Raw genomic sequence first — 14,324 nt, 5'->3', positions numbered from 1 at the left:
AGTTAACTTGCAGAATGGTTCCAAAATCCAGAATAGTTCCATGACTCCCATGGAACTGAAATTTGGCAAGTTTTATAAAACATTTGATGATATAAAAATTATCATAAAGTATTATAATGCAAAATTTCATAAAATATTTCCCTTGATCAAATGCTGATTTCTGTGTTATACAGTGCAGTAAGGGTTACTTTCAAAGCAGATACATATCAAAATATATCCATGAATTCTGAAGAACTTTTTTCAGTAAGAAGCTCTGCCATTGTTGAAGGCATTGAGGAATCTGGAAATATCTCTGAAATGATGACACATGGATTCTTTAATATAGTTAGTCCTTGACTATGACCACAATTGAGCCCAAAATTTATGTTACTGTGAGAAATTTGTTAAGTTAGTTTTGTCCCATTTTACGACCTTTCTTGTCACATTCGTTAAGTGAATCACTGCAGTTGATAAATTGATAAGACCGTTGTTAAGTGAATCTGGCTTCCCCATGGACTTTACCTGTCAGAAGATCAAAAAAGGGGAATCACTTTTCCCAGCATCACCACCAACCATCACAAACATGAACCAGTTGTCAAACATCTAAATGTAAATCACATGACCACGGGGATACTGCAATGGTCATAAGTGTGAAAAATGGTCATAAGTCACATTTTTCAGTGCCATTGTAACTTCGAATGGTCACTAAATGAACTGTTGTAAGTTGAGGACTACTTGTATTTGTAAAATATGTTTCGAGTGTGCTTCTTGTCTGGACTATCTTGCAAGACTGGCATCAATTGATCAAATCTTTATTAAGGTCATAGAATGGAATAAAGAGGGCGGGATACAAACATTTTTTTAAAAAAGCTAAAAATATTAAAACAAAAATTACACAAACTTAAAAAACATAAACAATATACACGTACTGAGGATAGATAGCAAGCTATACGTAGATGCATAGATATATGTAAAACAAAAGAAAAAAGGGATGTGTTAAAATATTTAATATAAAAAAAGACATAAAAGTTAATGTAAGGCTAACTAAATCTACTACATACTCTTAACTAACTATTAAAATACTCATAAAGGCTAGTTAGAGGCACAAGTCATCATCTGACATATTTTAAGCTCTGCTGAGCAGAACTTGGCCAACATAAAATTGTAAAGATAATATAAAATTGTCATGTGTGCTCTGCATCCAGAGTCACACAGGCATTGTCTTTCTGTGTAGGGAAGTCTCCTGTATTGAGCTTGAAAAACAGCTGAGGGGAAGAGATGACATCATGCCAGTATAAAGGCCCTCTGGTGGCTAGATTGGTTAAGTATGTCAGGGAGAGGCAAAATACGAGTTAGGTTAGGATTAGCTGCCTGGCAGGGGATATCTTAATCATAACATCAGTCTTGCAAGTTGAAAGTACATCTCTTCCCCCCTCTCTTGCCTTTACAATCCAAGAAACTAGGAAGAGTACCTTCTGAGATGTTTATCATACCCACATTTCTTTCTTCTTGGCTCAGGTATAGCTTGTCTGATCGTTGTGTAGTCTGCGATTTTTCCTCCTGTCTACCAAAGTCGTTCCTACATATCATTACAGTATTCCTTTTATTTGCTGGTATATTTGCCTATTAGACAAAGAACATATGGTTTAATTTGATGTCATAGCATTCTTCATGTCCATAGGGTAAATCCGTCACAGTGCACCCAGGCTAATCAAACACCCTAAGATTGAACTGCCCAGACTTATGGAATAATAAAATTGGTGGCAAAGAAAGGGTCATTGTTGAAGCTATCCTTTATTCTGTTAACCGTCCTCTTGAGAATCCGGTATCATTTTATGGATGGTTTCACACAAACTATTATCAGTAAATATTTTTTACAAAGAATACATATGTTTTATAATGAAAGTAAGGTAAAGATAAAGGTTCCCACGCACATGTGTTCTAGTCGTTTCCGGCTTTAGGGGTTGGTACTCATCTCCATTTCTAAGACGAAGAGCCAACGCTGTCCAAAGATGTCACCAAGGTCATGTGGCCAGCATAACTAAACGCTGAAGGCGCATGGAGCGCTGTTACCTTCCCACCAAAGTGGTCCCTATTTTTCTACTTGCACTTTTTTTAATGTGCTGTTGAACTGCTAGGTTGGCAGAAGCTGGGACAAGTAACAGAAACTCATTCCGTATGTGGATTCAAACCGCTAAACTGCTGACCTTCTGATGAAAGTACCCAAGAATTAAAAAGTCGCAGTGCCTTTTCTCTTCCAATGCCTTATCCAATAGTGACTATTTTCTATTTTGTTACATCTGTACCTACAGTTGCTTTCTGAACATGCTGGGATAATAAAATTAAGAAAACTTTTTTCATAATGATAGTATTATGTATAATCATGAAGATATAAGTGTGGGGAAAGAGAAATAATTGGCACAAGAAGAAATAATATTGTCAGGATAGACAGCATTATCTTAGAAAATCAGAAATTGAAAATATTCATAGACCTGCCAAATGAGGAACTTGAGAATTGGTTTGAAAGCCCCCAAAATGGGTTTATTATAGATGTAGAAAAATGTCCATGTTTTGCTGCATTTAACTTAATTATGTATTTGTGCCCAAAGCTACATCTGAATCTCTAGATTTGGACAATGGAGATAAAGAAATTTGGAAAGATTTCATTTTCAACTTTTAAATTCCAGTTGGTTGGGTTTTTCCCCCCCTGCATTGGAACAGTCATCTACAGTGTTGTGTTCAATGTTGCAGCTGCTTGTGGTGATGTTATGGATGGAATTACATTGTTCAGGACTGTGGGAGTGTAGAATTCCTCTACAACACAGAATACCAATGTCTATAGCATCCTCAAAGCCACCGACACCCCACTGTCACTAACCTTCAGGCTTCTTCAGTCTTTCAATGTTAAGCTAATTGGTTCTCTAGGCTTCTGTTGCCCCCTGTGCTCATGTCAGTGGCTGTTTTTCTCTGTTGATGCACTCCATGTATCACTGTGTATGCTGCATTATGAACTCCTTGCAGAGGAGTCCAGAACACATTCATCATGTTTGTACGTCTATGTTTTTTATTGCATACCAGTCTTTTGTTATCGCTTTTATGACCTAATGTTTGCCTGAGAGTCTCTGTGCACCAGATGGCTGTGTTAGTCCTCCATCGTTTCCTCCCCCTCCATCAGTTGTGCTCCCTTGGCCAGGGTGGATTTGTGGGCTGCACTCATGACTGCTCAGCCATTGTGAGCTAGCTACTCTTGTGTGTTTATGGAATTTGGTCAGCGTATTGGTGCTCTTTGCTGCTGTGAGACAATAATAGCAGCTGCTTTGAATCAGTCTTTTTCTTTTCATTTTTATTTAATATTGAAAAAAGTGAATGCAAAAAGTGAATGCAAAACCCTTTTACAAAATAGGGTTAAATATAAAAGATATATTAATAAGCAGGAAAGGGAGTAAATATCAAGGTCTGGTAAAATGATAATGGTACTAGGTTTTAAAATGCCAAAAATAAAGACAAGGCCTAATGTAAAACCTAATGTAAAGGGTGGACTAAAATCACCACAGAAGTCAAACTGAGACCTTGTGCCTGAAAAATATATGAGAAATAATTCTATGTATGTTTTTAAAAATTTTGTCCTGATGAGCAAATAATTTGGAGTGATCTCAATTATTAGTGAGAATGCTGAGCTTGGACAAGATTGACTCCTAGTCTACACATGAAGCTTATTGAATGATCCATTTATCACAACTACCTCACAGGGACATTTGTTATGTTTCTTAAATTAAGAAAGACCAGAAGCAGGTTTGATCTGTCAGCAAAATTGAGATAGAAATGCAATCAGCAAATAACACTAAATAAATAAAATACCTTCATACAGTTATAACACAGTCCTTGTGAGTTTCAGTGCACAGCTGTTTGAAACTGCGTAACAAATGAAAGAATAAATATGAGACTGGAAATATATACATTAAGCCTGCTTCAAAAGAGATTTTCAGAATGCAAAGCAAACACACCTTTTAAAGGTTTCAATAGAGCCTGAAAACAGATGTATGTCCATTGAGGACGTGGCTGTTGTAATTAATCGACTACTTAAATGAACTGTGTCTTCTTTCAGGCTCATGTGGAATCCTGAAAAAAAAACCCACAGTTCCTTGTTAAATTGCTGCATCCAGATTCAGCACATTCTAGAACACCTCTTCTAAATCATTTTTGTAGCACATACAGCTATAAGATAATGCTCATTATAAAATTAACAAATGGATCATAAATTGTGCAGATTATAATAATTAAAATAAAACACTGATCAATGAATCTATGGGAAAGGCAATCAATCAATCTCATTCTTTTATATTTTGCAAATATATATACATTTTCTGTAGAAGTAAGAGAAGTAAGAAGTAGGATCTTATCTGAATCTTTGATCTGAAATTGGTAGACATATGGTCATCAAATGACTGTTCACAAAAACCAATTCATTTATTTCATAGGAAAGAATCCCAGATAAAAGATATAATGTTCTTTTGCATTGGCAAATTAATGTCTCACTCCTATGTCTGTAGATAAGTTTTTTTTAAGAGACTTGCTTTTCATTTAGTTTTCCCCCTCCCCCATATCTGTACCATTTAAATAGCACTACATTGAACAGCTGCTTCAAAACAGAAATGATATTGATAGAATGTGTCCACATTCAGTTGATCTACATCTTTTTGTATCTTTTCTTCCTTATACTTCTTAATGTTTGAGCAAGAATTTTAACATAGCTATTTCAACATAACTTTTTGATAGAAATAAAACCTATTTTCCAACTTAATAGTGTGACATTTTAAAATATTGTCAGTAAGAACATAGTTATACTACATTTGTTATACTATACTTCTTACTGATTGATTTAAGAAAAAATAAGTTGTTGGAATATTAAACCTACCAAATGTTTTAACAATTCTTTTTTTTTTTTTACACTCGATAGGTAGCAAATAGAAGGGTTATGCAGAAGCATTGTGGGTTAACAGGCAAGGCTGGTACAATCCATTAGGTCCTGGATTTCATTGAATCTGTGGACTCCGAATCTTATTCTGCTTATCTTGCATTCCTGCTGTGGTGCTTTGTTTTGTTTTGTTTTTTATTTATGCTTCTTGATTGGATGCCCCCTAGACAGATTAGCAAATGAAATTTCAAATCAGTAGTTTGAAATCCTCTGAAATTTATTGATCAAATTTTGGTGCAACATCAAGGGCATGAAGGTAATGACAGAGTATATGTATTTGCAATAATCTGAGCACAAATTATCCTTCAATTGTTCTTTGTATTTAATCTAAACTTTCTTAGTAATTAGGCATTTGCATGATTACATATGATCCACAAATTTAGAATTGGGTACTTTAAAATGTAATAAAAGTTGTGTTATATTATGTATGCATATGTCTTAAAAGCTGAAAATACATAAATATTAAAAACGGTAGTTTTGTTGTGGGTTTTAAATGTTGGAATATAATAAAAACATTTCTAATAAAACATCTTAATTTTGTTTTGTGTGTAAACCTCCATAGTTAAGTTGTACGCAGCAATTTCTTGATTGTATAACATTGCATAGCTCAGAAGTGAGATTAGAGAAACCCTGTAGAGTAGATAATACTTGAGGGCATCTACAACCAGAAAAGTATGTGCATTTAGGCATGGGAGGAAGGAAGGATCTGGTTTAAATTTAGTGTAGGGTCACTGAATCATAATGATAGATTAAATAGAGTAGTTGGAACAAAAAATAGGGGTATGCAGTGTGTAGCACTAATACTAGAAGTCTATGCTTTGCAGTAGTTATTTAATGTCTTTTCCCATATGTTTCTGAATAGAGAAGGTTATGGCAAAGATGAGCTAAGGAATAGCTTTGTTAGTGAGGAGTTAAATGGAAATAAATTTTTAAAAGAATTCTTTCTGTATACTAAGACTGCTTATGAATACAACAGGGTAATGTTGGAGTGTTTACTATGACAGAAGTTAACATTCACTGTGACACATATTTGTACGTAAGCAGAAATATGTTATGGATTTAAATACTTTACTCTTCAAGCTTGTAATACTGTTTGTTATAGCTCTGAAAACATAAAAGACTGTTTATGCTCTTCTTGGTTACAATGGAAGTAAGTTTTGGTTATCTTGAGGAACTTAAGCATCTGACAAGCAATCTTTATTATAAGCAAATGTAAATATTAGATGGAAGGAAAATTAGAAGTGAGATTTTACTAATATTGATTAATTATTAGATTTTGTGTATATGATAATGAGTACGTTTTGTCAATGGTCTGTGAGAGCTTTACTTCCCCAGTGATTTATGAATGGAAGTAGTTTTTATGTCTATATAGGATAAAAACAGAGTAATAGATGCACTCTTGCAGAGGAGAATTGCTGGAGTACAGAAAAGACAGAATCTTGTTATTTATGCATTTCCTATAATGACAAAATTAGAATTATGTTCCTCCTTCCTTCATTAATTTAAAGAGGAGTTGCTTCTAATGTATGACCAATATCTTAAAATGCCTCTTTGCCATGTGAGTACCCAGGCAATTGACCCATGTAACGTGATCCAACCAACCTATAAATTGGTCAGCTCAGAGCCTTTTTTGAAGAAAATAAACCAGACAATTCCGAAATGTTCCTATTTCTAAGGCAGATCAACTGGTCAGTGTATATCCCCTAGGCACTACTCATACTGCATTGCTTTCTTTTACTGATGAGAGCAAAACAATGAAGTAGTTAAGACCCACCATGTGCTTCTTTTTCATTCAGACAGATCATCCTGTTGATTCTTTATTCTGCCCATCTGGAGCACAGTCTCCAAGTTCCTTGAATCCTTAGTACTTTTTGTTTGAAGCTTATAACTGCCCAGGAGTTTTGAGTACCAGTTGTCTTCTTTGATTCTTAGTATTTGTATACTGCTAGTTCAAGGTTGATCAAGAGTTTGCTTGGACCATTTCTTGATCACATTTTCCAAACCTGCTATTTATTCTATTCCAGAGTTTGATTTATATGTTAAGATCAGAAATACTCTATTTTCAACTTGGTACAATACCTTTAGAGGTCTGGCATAAAAAATATATGAATACCTTATTTCATTTTGGTGCATCACTAAAAGTTTGTCTTATATGTGAGGTACTGTTTTTAGGCCCATGGTTTTGTTTGTCAAACTGATAGAAACTATTTGTAAATGAAATAATTGCAACCATTTAATTATATTTAATTTAGTTTAATAGAGAACCAAATTGCTGTAGCAGCAGTCTCAATAACTCATTGCAATCATATACATTATTCAAGGTCTTTCTTATAGAACAATCTTCAAATTTGTCTAAGTTGTTTAAGATTTTTAAGCCTTGTTTAAATTTATAACCAAATCTTTGAATCTAGATGGGACTTTGCTCCATGGTGAGTTTTTAATTATGTGTGAAGCTCTCTTGAGTAGAAATAAGCTCATGCTGTATTTCTCCTTTCCCCTTTTAAAGTGATTAATATCATTCCTGTAACACATCATTTCACCAGCATTTGAGTTTCCTGCCCCATTTCAACACTACTTCAGTTACTTTTTTTGGTAAACTTTTTATTAGAAACATTATATCAGTCCATGTGCTAGCCATTTTCGTTCAAATCCAATCACAACAAGAAATTACATTTACTAAAATGTTATAACTGCTGCTCTAATATTCTACATCAATGTGCAAAAGAAAGGTTGGGATTGAGGAGCCAGAGTTAGACCATTTTCAGACTTAGGCATTTCCATGTTGAAAATGTTACTGTTCATTATTGTTGAAATAAATGTATTCACCTTGTTGTTTATTAGGTAATCCAGATTTTTCTGAAATACATCTGTTATGGCAGGATTTTTATTTATTATCTAAAATCGGGTTTCTTTTCTTCACTTCCTGACCCCAGAGACTTAGAATATCCAGCAACTCTTGCGTTATCAGTATTGCAGCCAAATAAACACAGTTTGAAAGCCTGTTGATAAAGGAATACGCTCTGAAGGCTTATACCAAACTCCAGGCCCATAGTTTGTCAAGCTGGAAAATGTCACCGTTTCTGCCAAAGTGTCTGCCCCTTCCAAACATGTGACAAACAACTAAGTGTCTCCAAAAATATTATCCATACCCAACATTAAAAATTGTGCCATTTGTTCTCATTTCAGCTTTATATTAATCACTCTGTTGCACTCACTGAATATTGATGGTAGTGCTATAAGACAACTAATTGTACTTTCTGTCTCTGTTAAGCAATCCCCTTTTTTCCTTTGTGGAACTGCACTTCAGTTATTGAGCATTAATTCTGTTTTTTACTCTTTTGCTACAGATAAAGGCTATTATCTATGATATAAGTTAGAGTGAAATAATAGTTGTGGGTACCAACTGTGGAAATATATTTTCCTCAATATACTTTTTGTGGACATCTTGCTGCTGTGGGAAATAGATGAGGGAATAGATTCATCAATTGCTTCTTATCATCGTTTATAGAGAAAGAAATTTATTCAGGACCAGAATATACTAAAAGTTTATAATGAACTTGTGAACGATAACCTTTTTATTATATGTCTTTAATCCAGTGCCATAGATTTTTGGCATGCAGCCCATCTATTTTTTAATTTTTAATAACGATATCATCAAATCTATACCAACTCATGTCCACTTAATAAAAATTAAAATATTCACAATTCAACGTAATTATTAAAATTTAAAATGTCTGTGGTAAAAAGCTACCTTAGCAAAGAACAAAATTTGAATCAAGACACCTACTAGGATCAGAGGTAGAATTCAGCAGGCTTTGACCAGTTCTGGAGAACTGGTAGCAGAAAGTTTGAGTAGTTCAGAGAACTGGCAAATACCACCTCTGACTGGAGATTTTACACCAGCCTTCCCCTGCCACGCCCACCAAGCCATGCCCACAGAACTGGTAATAAAAAATTTGAATCCCACCACTGACTAGGATGTATACATAAATTGTTATTAAAATGTTTCATGGAGGCAAAACAAGTACAGATAGTCCTAATGTGGCTACTTCAGTGGAGCCTGCCCATTACTGTCACGTCATGACACAAACCCTCACGATCACCTTCCTTCATGACCCCTAAAACTGCTCTCCCAGGGGCAGTTGTTAAGTGACCATGCAAATCATTAAGCACATCAAATGGTGCTTCAGGATGTGGGGCTGGCCTAGTGAAAACCCTGGGTCCATTCGTTGCTTCTCCTTCCCATGGGGCTTGGACATGGTCCCCCTCACATTTCCTGTAAGCCCTCTACCTACTCCTGACCCAGCCAACTCAGTCATCCAAGGGACCCTCAGGCTAGCTCAGAGGCTACTGGTGTGTGTAAATCTGTTGCAGCTTTCAAGACTCAGCCTGTTTCTCAGCTACCTCCAGGGGTCCAGCAATACCCAACTAACTTTTCTGTTTTCTATAGTTACTGACAGAGCTGCCCAGCCAATCCGAGCTCAGCTTTCCTACAGAGGAAGCCTTGTGGTAGTCTCGTGCCATTCTGGAAAGCTCCATTTTTAAGGAGGCTCCATTTTAAGGATTTGCCTGTGCTATAATATATGAGAAAATTGGTACAAAACTGTTACAGTTCTGTCCTCCCCCCACTCCTCTGCAAATAGCAGCTTCAGGAATAGTTTTCATGATTCTCATATATCACAGGCAAAGGACATTCTGAGGAGAGGAATTTTTCAAAAGCAATTCTCTTCCAGATGCTTCTGGAAATACAAAATATTTTCTTTACTCACATTTTAAAAGTTCCTTTTTCATTGATAATGCTTCAAAATGTTTTTTCAGCATTTTTTCAGACATATTTTTATGTGAAATCATGTTCAGGGATCATCAAATTTAAAAAAGAAACAATGAAGAGCTAGATGATATTTCATTAGATATTAAGGAAAGGTAAGGGCTAGATTTAAATATGGTTACGTTTCATCCACAGAAGATACTCTGGAATGTATTTTTCTAACTGACTTCCAAGTCAATTCCCAAATAATGGCTCTTCCATATCTTTTTACATTCTTCGATTGCATTTCTAGTTTTCTTCATTTGCATCAAACAAATTTTGAAGAGAAATGGAGGAGCAGTAGGGGTGGGGAAAAATTTCACAGAAACAGGCAAGGGAAGAGAAGGATTAAGAAATAATGAAAGCTGTGATGGAGGAGAAATGCCAATTAGATTATTATGATGCCAGTTAGATTATCATCAAATAATATACAATGTGGATTAAGTATTGTATATGATTTTAAACAGGATCTTGCCCCTAAAATTGTTTGAGAGCACTCTTTGCTCTTCAGTGAAGCTTGACACCTTCTGTAGTATTCTTTTAAATTGTAGAGTTCAGTCCTGAATATATTATTCACTATGTTCACTATATATTATTCACTATGTTCAATGGATTTGCCTCCTAATAAATACATTTAGGGCTGCAGCCTCTTGATTAACTCACAGTCTAATGTTTTGTTTTTATCCTCTTCATACTTAAAAAAAGAAAATTTGTGCAGCCTATCAGTTCTGTAATACAATCCTGCGCAAATGACCCTTCATCACTCCATTTGTCTGTTCTATTGATCTGTTTGTTTTCCAGTGCTTCTGCATGTGCCCTTAAACAACAAACCTTTGGGGGCAGGGCATGTGATATTTAAAAAACCAGCATTCAGTTATACATTGCTGCACAAATCATCTTAGTCTGCTGAGAATAATCTTATTGCTGAGAGTAATCTTATAATAATGCCACATCTACAAAATAAAGAACATATTTTATTTTTAAAATCAATAATTTTCATGTAGGAAGAAGAAGCTATAGAACTTGAGTTCCTGATGTTATGATTTTTAATATACTACCTATCCCCCAAGGCAGATCATCTTTTCTTAATATTTATTAGCAGCCATTTTGCTATGTCCTGAGTCATTTATTTTATTCTAGCTGTTCAAATATATATTTCTGAATGAAATGTTGCAATATATTTCATTAGCAATCTATATTCAATCCTAACAGTTTTTTGTGTATGAAATGCAATTGTTATATAAAATGTTAGGTTTTATATAAAATGATAAATAAGAAGTAAATAAGTGGAACTGAGGCTGATGAGTTTGTACATTTGCCAATTCAAGGTGGCTTACAAGGGACAAATATTTAAAATGGAATCTGTTCAAAATAAATTGAAGATGTATAGGCTAAAAATGAAGATTGTTCTTTTACTCTTCTGAATGCACATGTGAAAAATATTGTACCTTCTTCAACCTTTGAAATATAAGAACTAGGATTGATCAGCAATTGCAAGATTAGGGTAAATACTATTAATAAAAAGGGTCTCAAACTCTGAACCCCCTCTTTTTTTGCTGATTGCTTTTTCATTTGCTTATGAGAATAATATAGCAGAATTGATGCATTAGCTATTTTTTCATTTCTGAAATACACGTCTTATCCTTAGTGTGTATCAGTATGCATATATCTTCCAGTGGTGGAATGCAGGCAGCAATAGGTTGGTTTTCAAGTACTATAGTCTCTACATTAGAAATCATAGCTACCTGGAATACTACTTGGTTGCTTTTTGAAATACTGGCCAAAATGCTAAAAACTGATCTGCACTGTCACTAATGCTGCATGGGGCATAGAGGTACAAAAAATGCTGTTATCCTAGCCCGTGCCTTCTCTGTTTTACTAAAAAAAAGTTACACTGCTTGACCAAAGCCATAATGGATAACGGAGATCAATATAGGCCCTCCCATAACATATGGAAGGCTGTTAACGTAGAATGGAGGAAGAGCAAGTGATGTGTTTTCTTAATTGTTGAATGTTGCAAATGTTGAACACCAGCTTAATTTTTCCCTTATTTAAATTAATCAGATTTCTGTCTGTCTAATTTGGGAAAAGACCATCAGTGCAGACGTCCAACCTCCAAGAGTTCAACAACAAGCAAATATTGTTACCACCATAGTGTTGGCTTAAGTGTCTATTTGGGATACTTAGGAGGAATAGCTGAAGGCCCATTGTTGCTGCCACTGTTTCGAAATATATACCACAAGAAACTGCTATGTCAGTCTGTAAATCTAAGTTCTCCTACTTTTATGCTAAGCCTTGACTGTATAAGAACATATAAAATTTCATTTTACATAAAATATTCTCAACATAGAATCCTCTGCATTGATATAGGATCTGTTCATTTTAAAACATTGCATTGATAGTTTTTTTTTAATAGGCCAGTTGATACATTATCAGAGAGCAACTTAAAAAAAACTATAGGTCAAAAGAGGACTGGCTTTGGCATCTTTTCAGAAGGCATTTGTGAATATAACCTCAGCCATTTGTTTAACTAAACACAGTGCATGCCTAAATACATTTTACCTGCTACTTCCCAGCTGAGGCCTGTCTCTAACAACTAGTGTATTTTGCAACAAGCTGCTCAACAGATGTCATTCTGGTTGAATAATACTTGTGCGTTGGCTAACATTACTCAAACTTTGATCACTTTAGTTCAGCACATCAATCTGGCATTGTGCTTTATACCAACATAACACTATAAGTAGAAATGCCTTTCAGGCTTAGAATAGCAAAGGAATGTTATTGAAATCAGTGGAGTTACAGATGAATGAATGGAAAAAGGAGAATACTGTTTATTTCATAATGCTGTGGTGTTGTGTTTTGGAATTAGAATGGAATGTAAAGAATCCAGTTTCCTGAATTTGGTTATTTTTACTTCATTGGTGTTGAAGAACAGTATTTATTCTTATTGCTGTTTTTGTAGATTTTATTATATGACTAACATTGGTTTCTTAGATAAGGAAACTCCTTGTCTTTATTTTGTAGTATGTATCTTAATTATTAAAATGATATTAATTTCTGTATTAAATAAAATAGGGAAATTATTTTCAGTGCTTTTTATTTCTGGACATATTAACTCATTTTAGGAAATACATCATAGTACTGAATTTTCTTATGTCAGTTACAATAATAGTCATGTCTGTTGCCTCTTGACATGGAAAATATTTTTTTAAAAGATTTCTTAACAGTTTAGGGAGTTTATCCTTATTCTCTGTAGGTTATCCTGCACTTGTGAAAACACCCATTCTGGAATTGTTGGTTTGTAATCTAAAACACAAAATCTGGAAGGTTTTCTTGGTTACCCTATGCATTTTTGTGTATGTATATGTGCCTGTGTGTGCATATGAAAGTGTGTGTGAATGTGTGTGGGAGAGGGAGGGAGAGAGAGAGAGAGAGAGAGAGAGAGAGCAGAAATACTGCTGGAACCAACTATATTATGAACGAATCAGGTAAAGTTTCATTTGGTATGCAAAAATGCTGAAACTTTTGCAACAAAAACAACTTGAAACTTGTAGCACATTAAATAAAGCTATTATGAATAAGGTTTCTTAAACTTCAGTTCAGTTCAACAGGTGCATCACTTTCTAAAATTGGGGGAGGGGAGAGAGAGAATGTGTGTTAAGAGAGTGTGTGTATTTGCTACATGTACCGGGTACATTTATCTCCAAGTAATTTCACAGTAAACTTGATGGATAAAACATTTGGTATGGAAGTAAACAACTAAACAACTAAATTTTGATTCCAACTTTCATTAGTGATCTTAATGATTGCTTTTTAAAAAATCACAATTTCTCAACTTGAGCGGCACATACAATTATTGTATTTAAATTACTGAACAAGAATGCTGGTTGTATAAAGTAAGTATTTGCATCCATTATTTATTTGTTTGTTTGTTTACGGCAGGTTAAACGAAATGTGTATGACCTGACTAGTATCCCTGTTCGTCATCAATATTGGGAAGGCTGGCCTGCTTCTGCTACAGATGACTCAGTAAGTCATAATTACTATAAATGCTGTAGTGTATGTTTCTAACCCATATTGTGGTTTTCTGTTGGAAATACTTGTTACATATGCAAATATGTTTTGTAATTTAGTACAATGTTTTTATGTAAAGCTTGACTCCAGTTGATTTCATACCTATGTACCTATTTTATTGGTAAGAATATTTAAGCAGTTTGCCTTATCTTCTTCCAGATCTTTTCTTTTTTTGTGGCATTTCCTGGTGGTCTTTTATCCAATTACTAAATATCCTGCTCTGTTTAGCTTTTCATGATCAGCCAAGAATGGCCAAATGCTCTAATTTATCTGACTAGTACCGGTAGTACATTAAAGCAACTGAGCCATTAATTTATGGCTTCTAAATTAGGAGTAAATTCTTAATGCAGATTCTTAGAATAAAAACAACCGTTGATATGCTTTGTGATAGGATTACAAGTCCTTGAAGACATGGTTTTGGCAGTGGGCTTGGGGACCCCATTTGGAGCTGATCAAGTGGCTTGCCTTATTCTGTTGTCACTGCCACTA

General features: G+C 34.7%; 1 protein-coding gene across 1 annotated transcript in view; it reads left to right on the top strand.

Annotated features, from left to right (window-relative positions):
* Nucleotides 1–14,324, top strand: part of FAF1 (Fas associated factor 1) — a 199,073-nt gene that overhangs the window by 82,127 nt on the left and 102,622 nt on the right. The window contains exon 8 of the mRNA XM_026707060.2: nt 13,704–13,790. Within this exon, the coding sequence (XP_026562845.1) occupies nt 13,704–13,790 (87 nt within the window). The remainder of the gene's footprint in view (nt 1–13,703; nt 13,791–14,324) is intronic.

The sequence above is a fragment of the Pseudonaja textilis genome, chromosome 3 (genome assembly GCF_049901715.1).
Source record: "Pseudonaja textilis isolate UNSWEBS1 chromosome 3, rPseTex1.2, whole genome shotgun sequence".
In the NCBI taxonomy this organism is placed as follows: Eukaryota; Metazoa; Chordata; class Lepidosauria; order Squamata; family Elapidae; genus Pseudonaja; species Pseudonaja textilis.
This window is presented reverse-complemented; position numbering and strand designations above follow the sequence as displayed.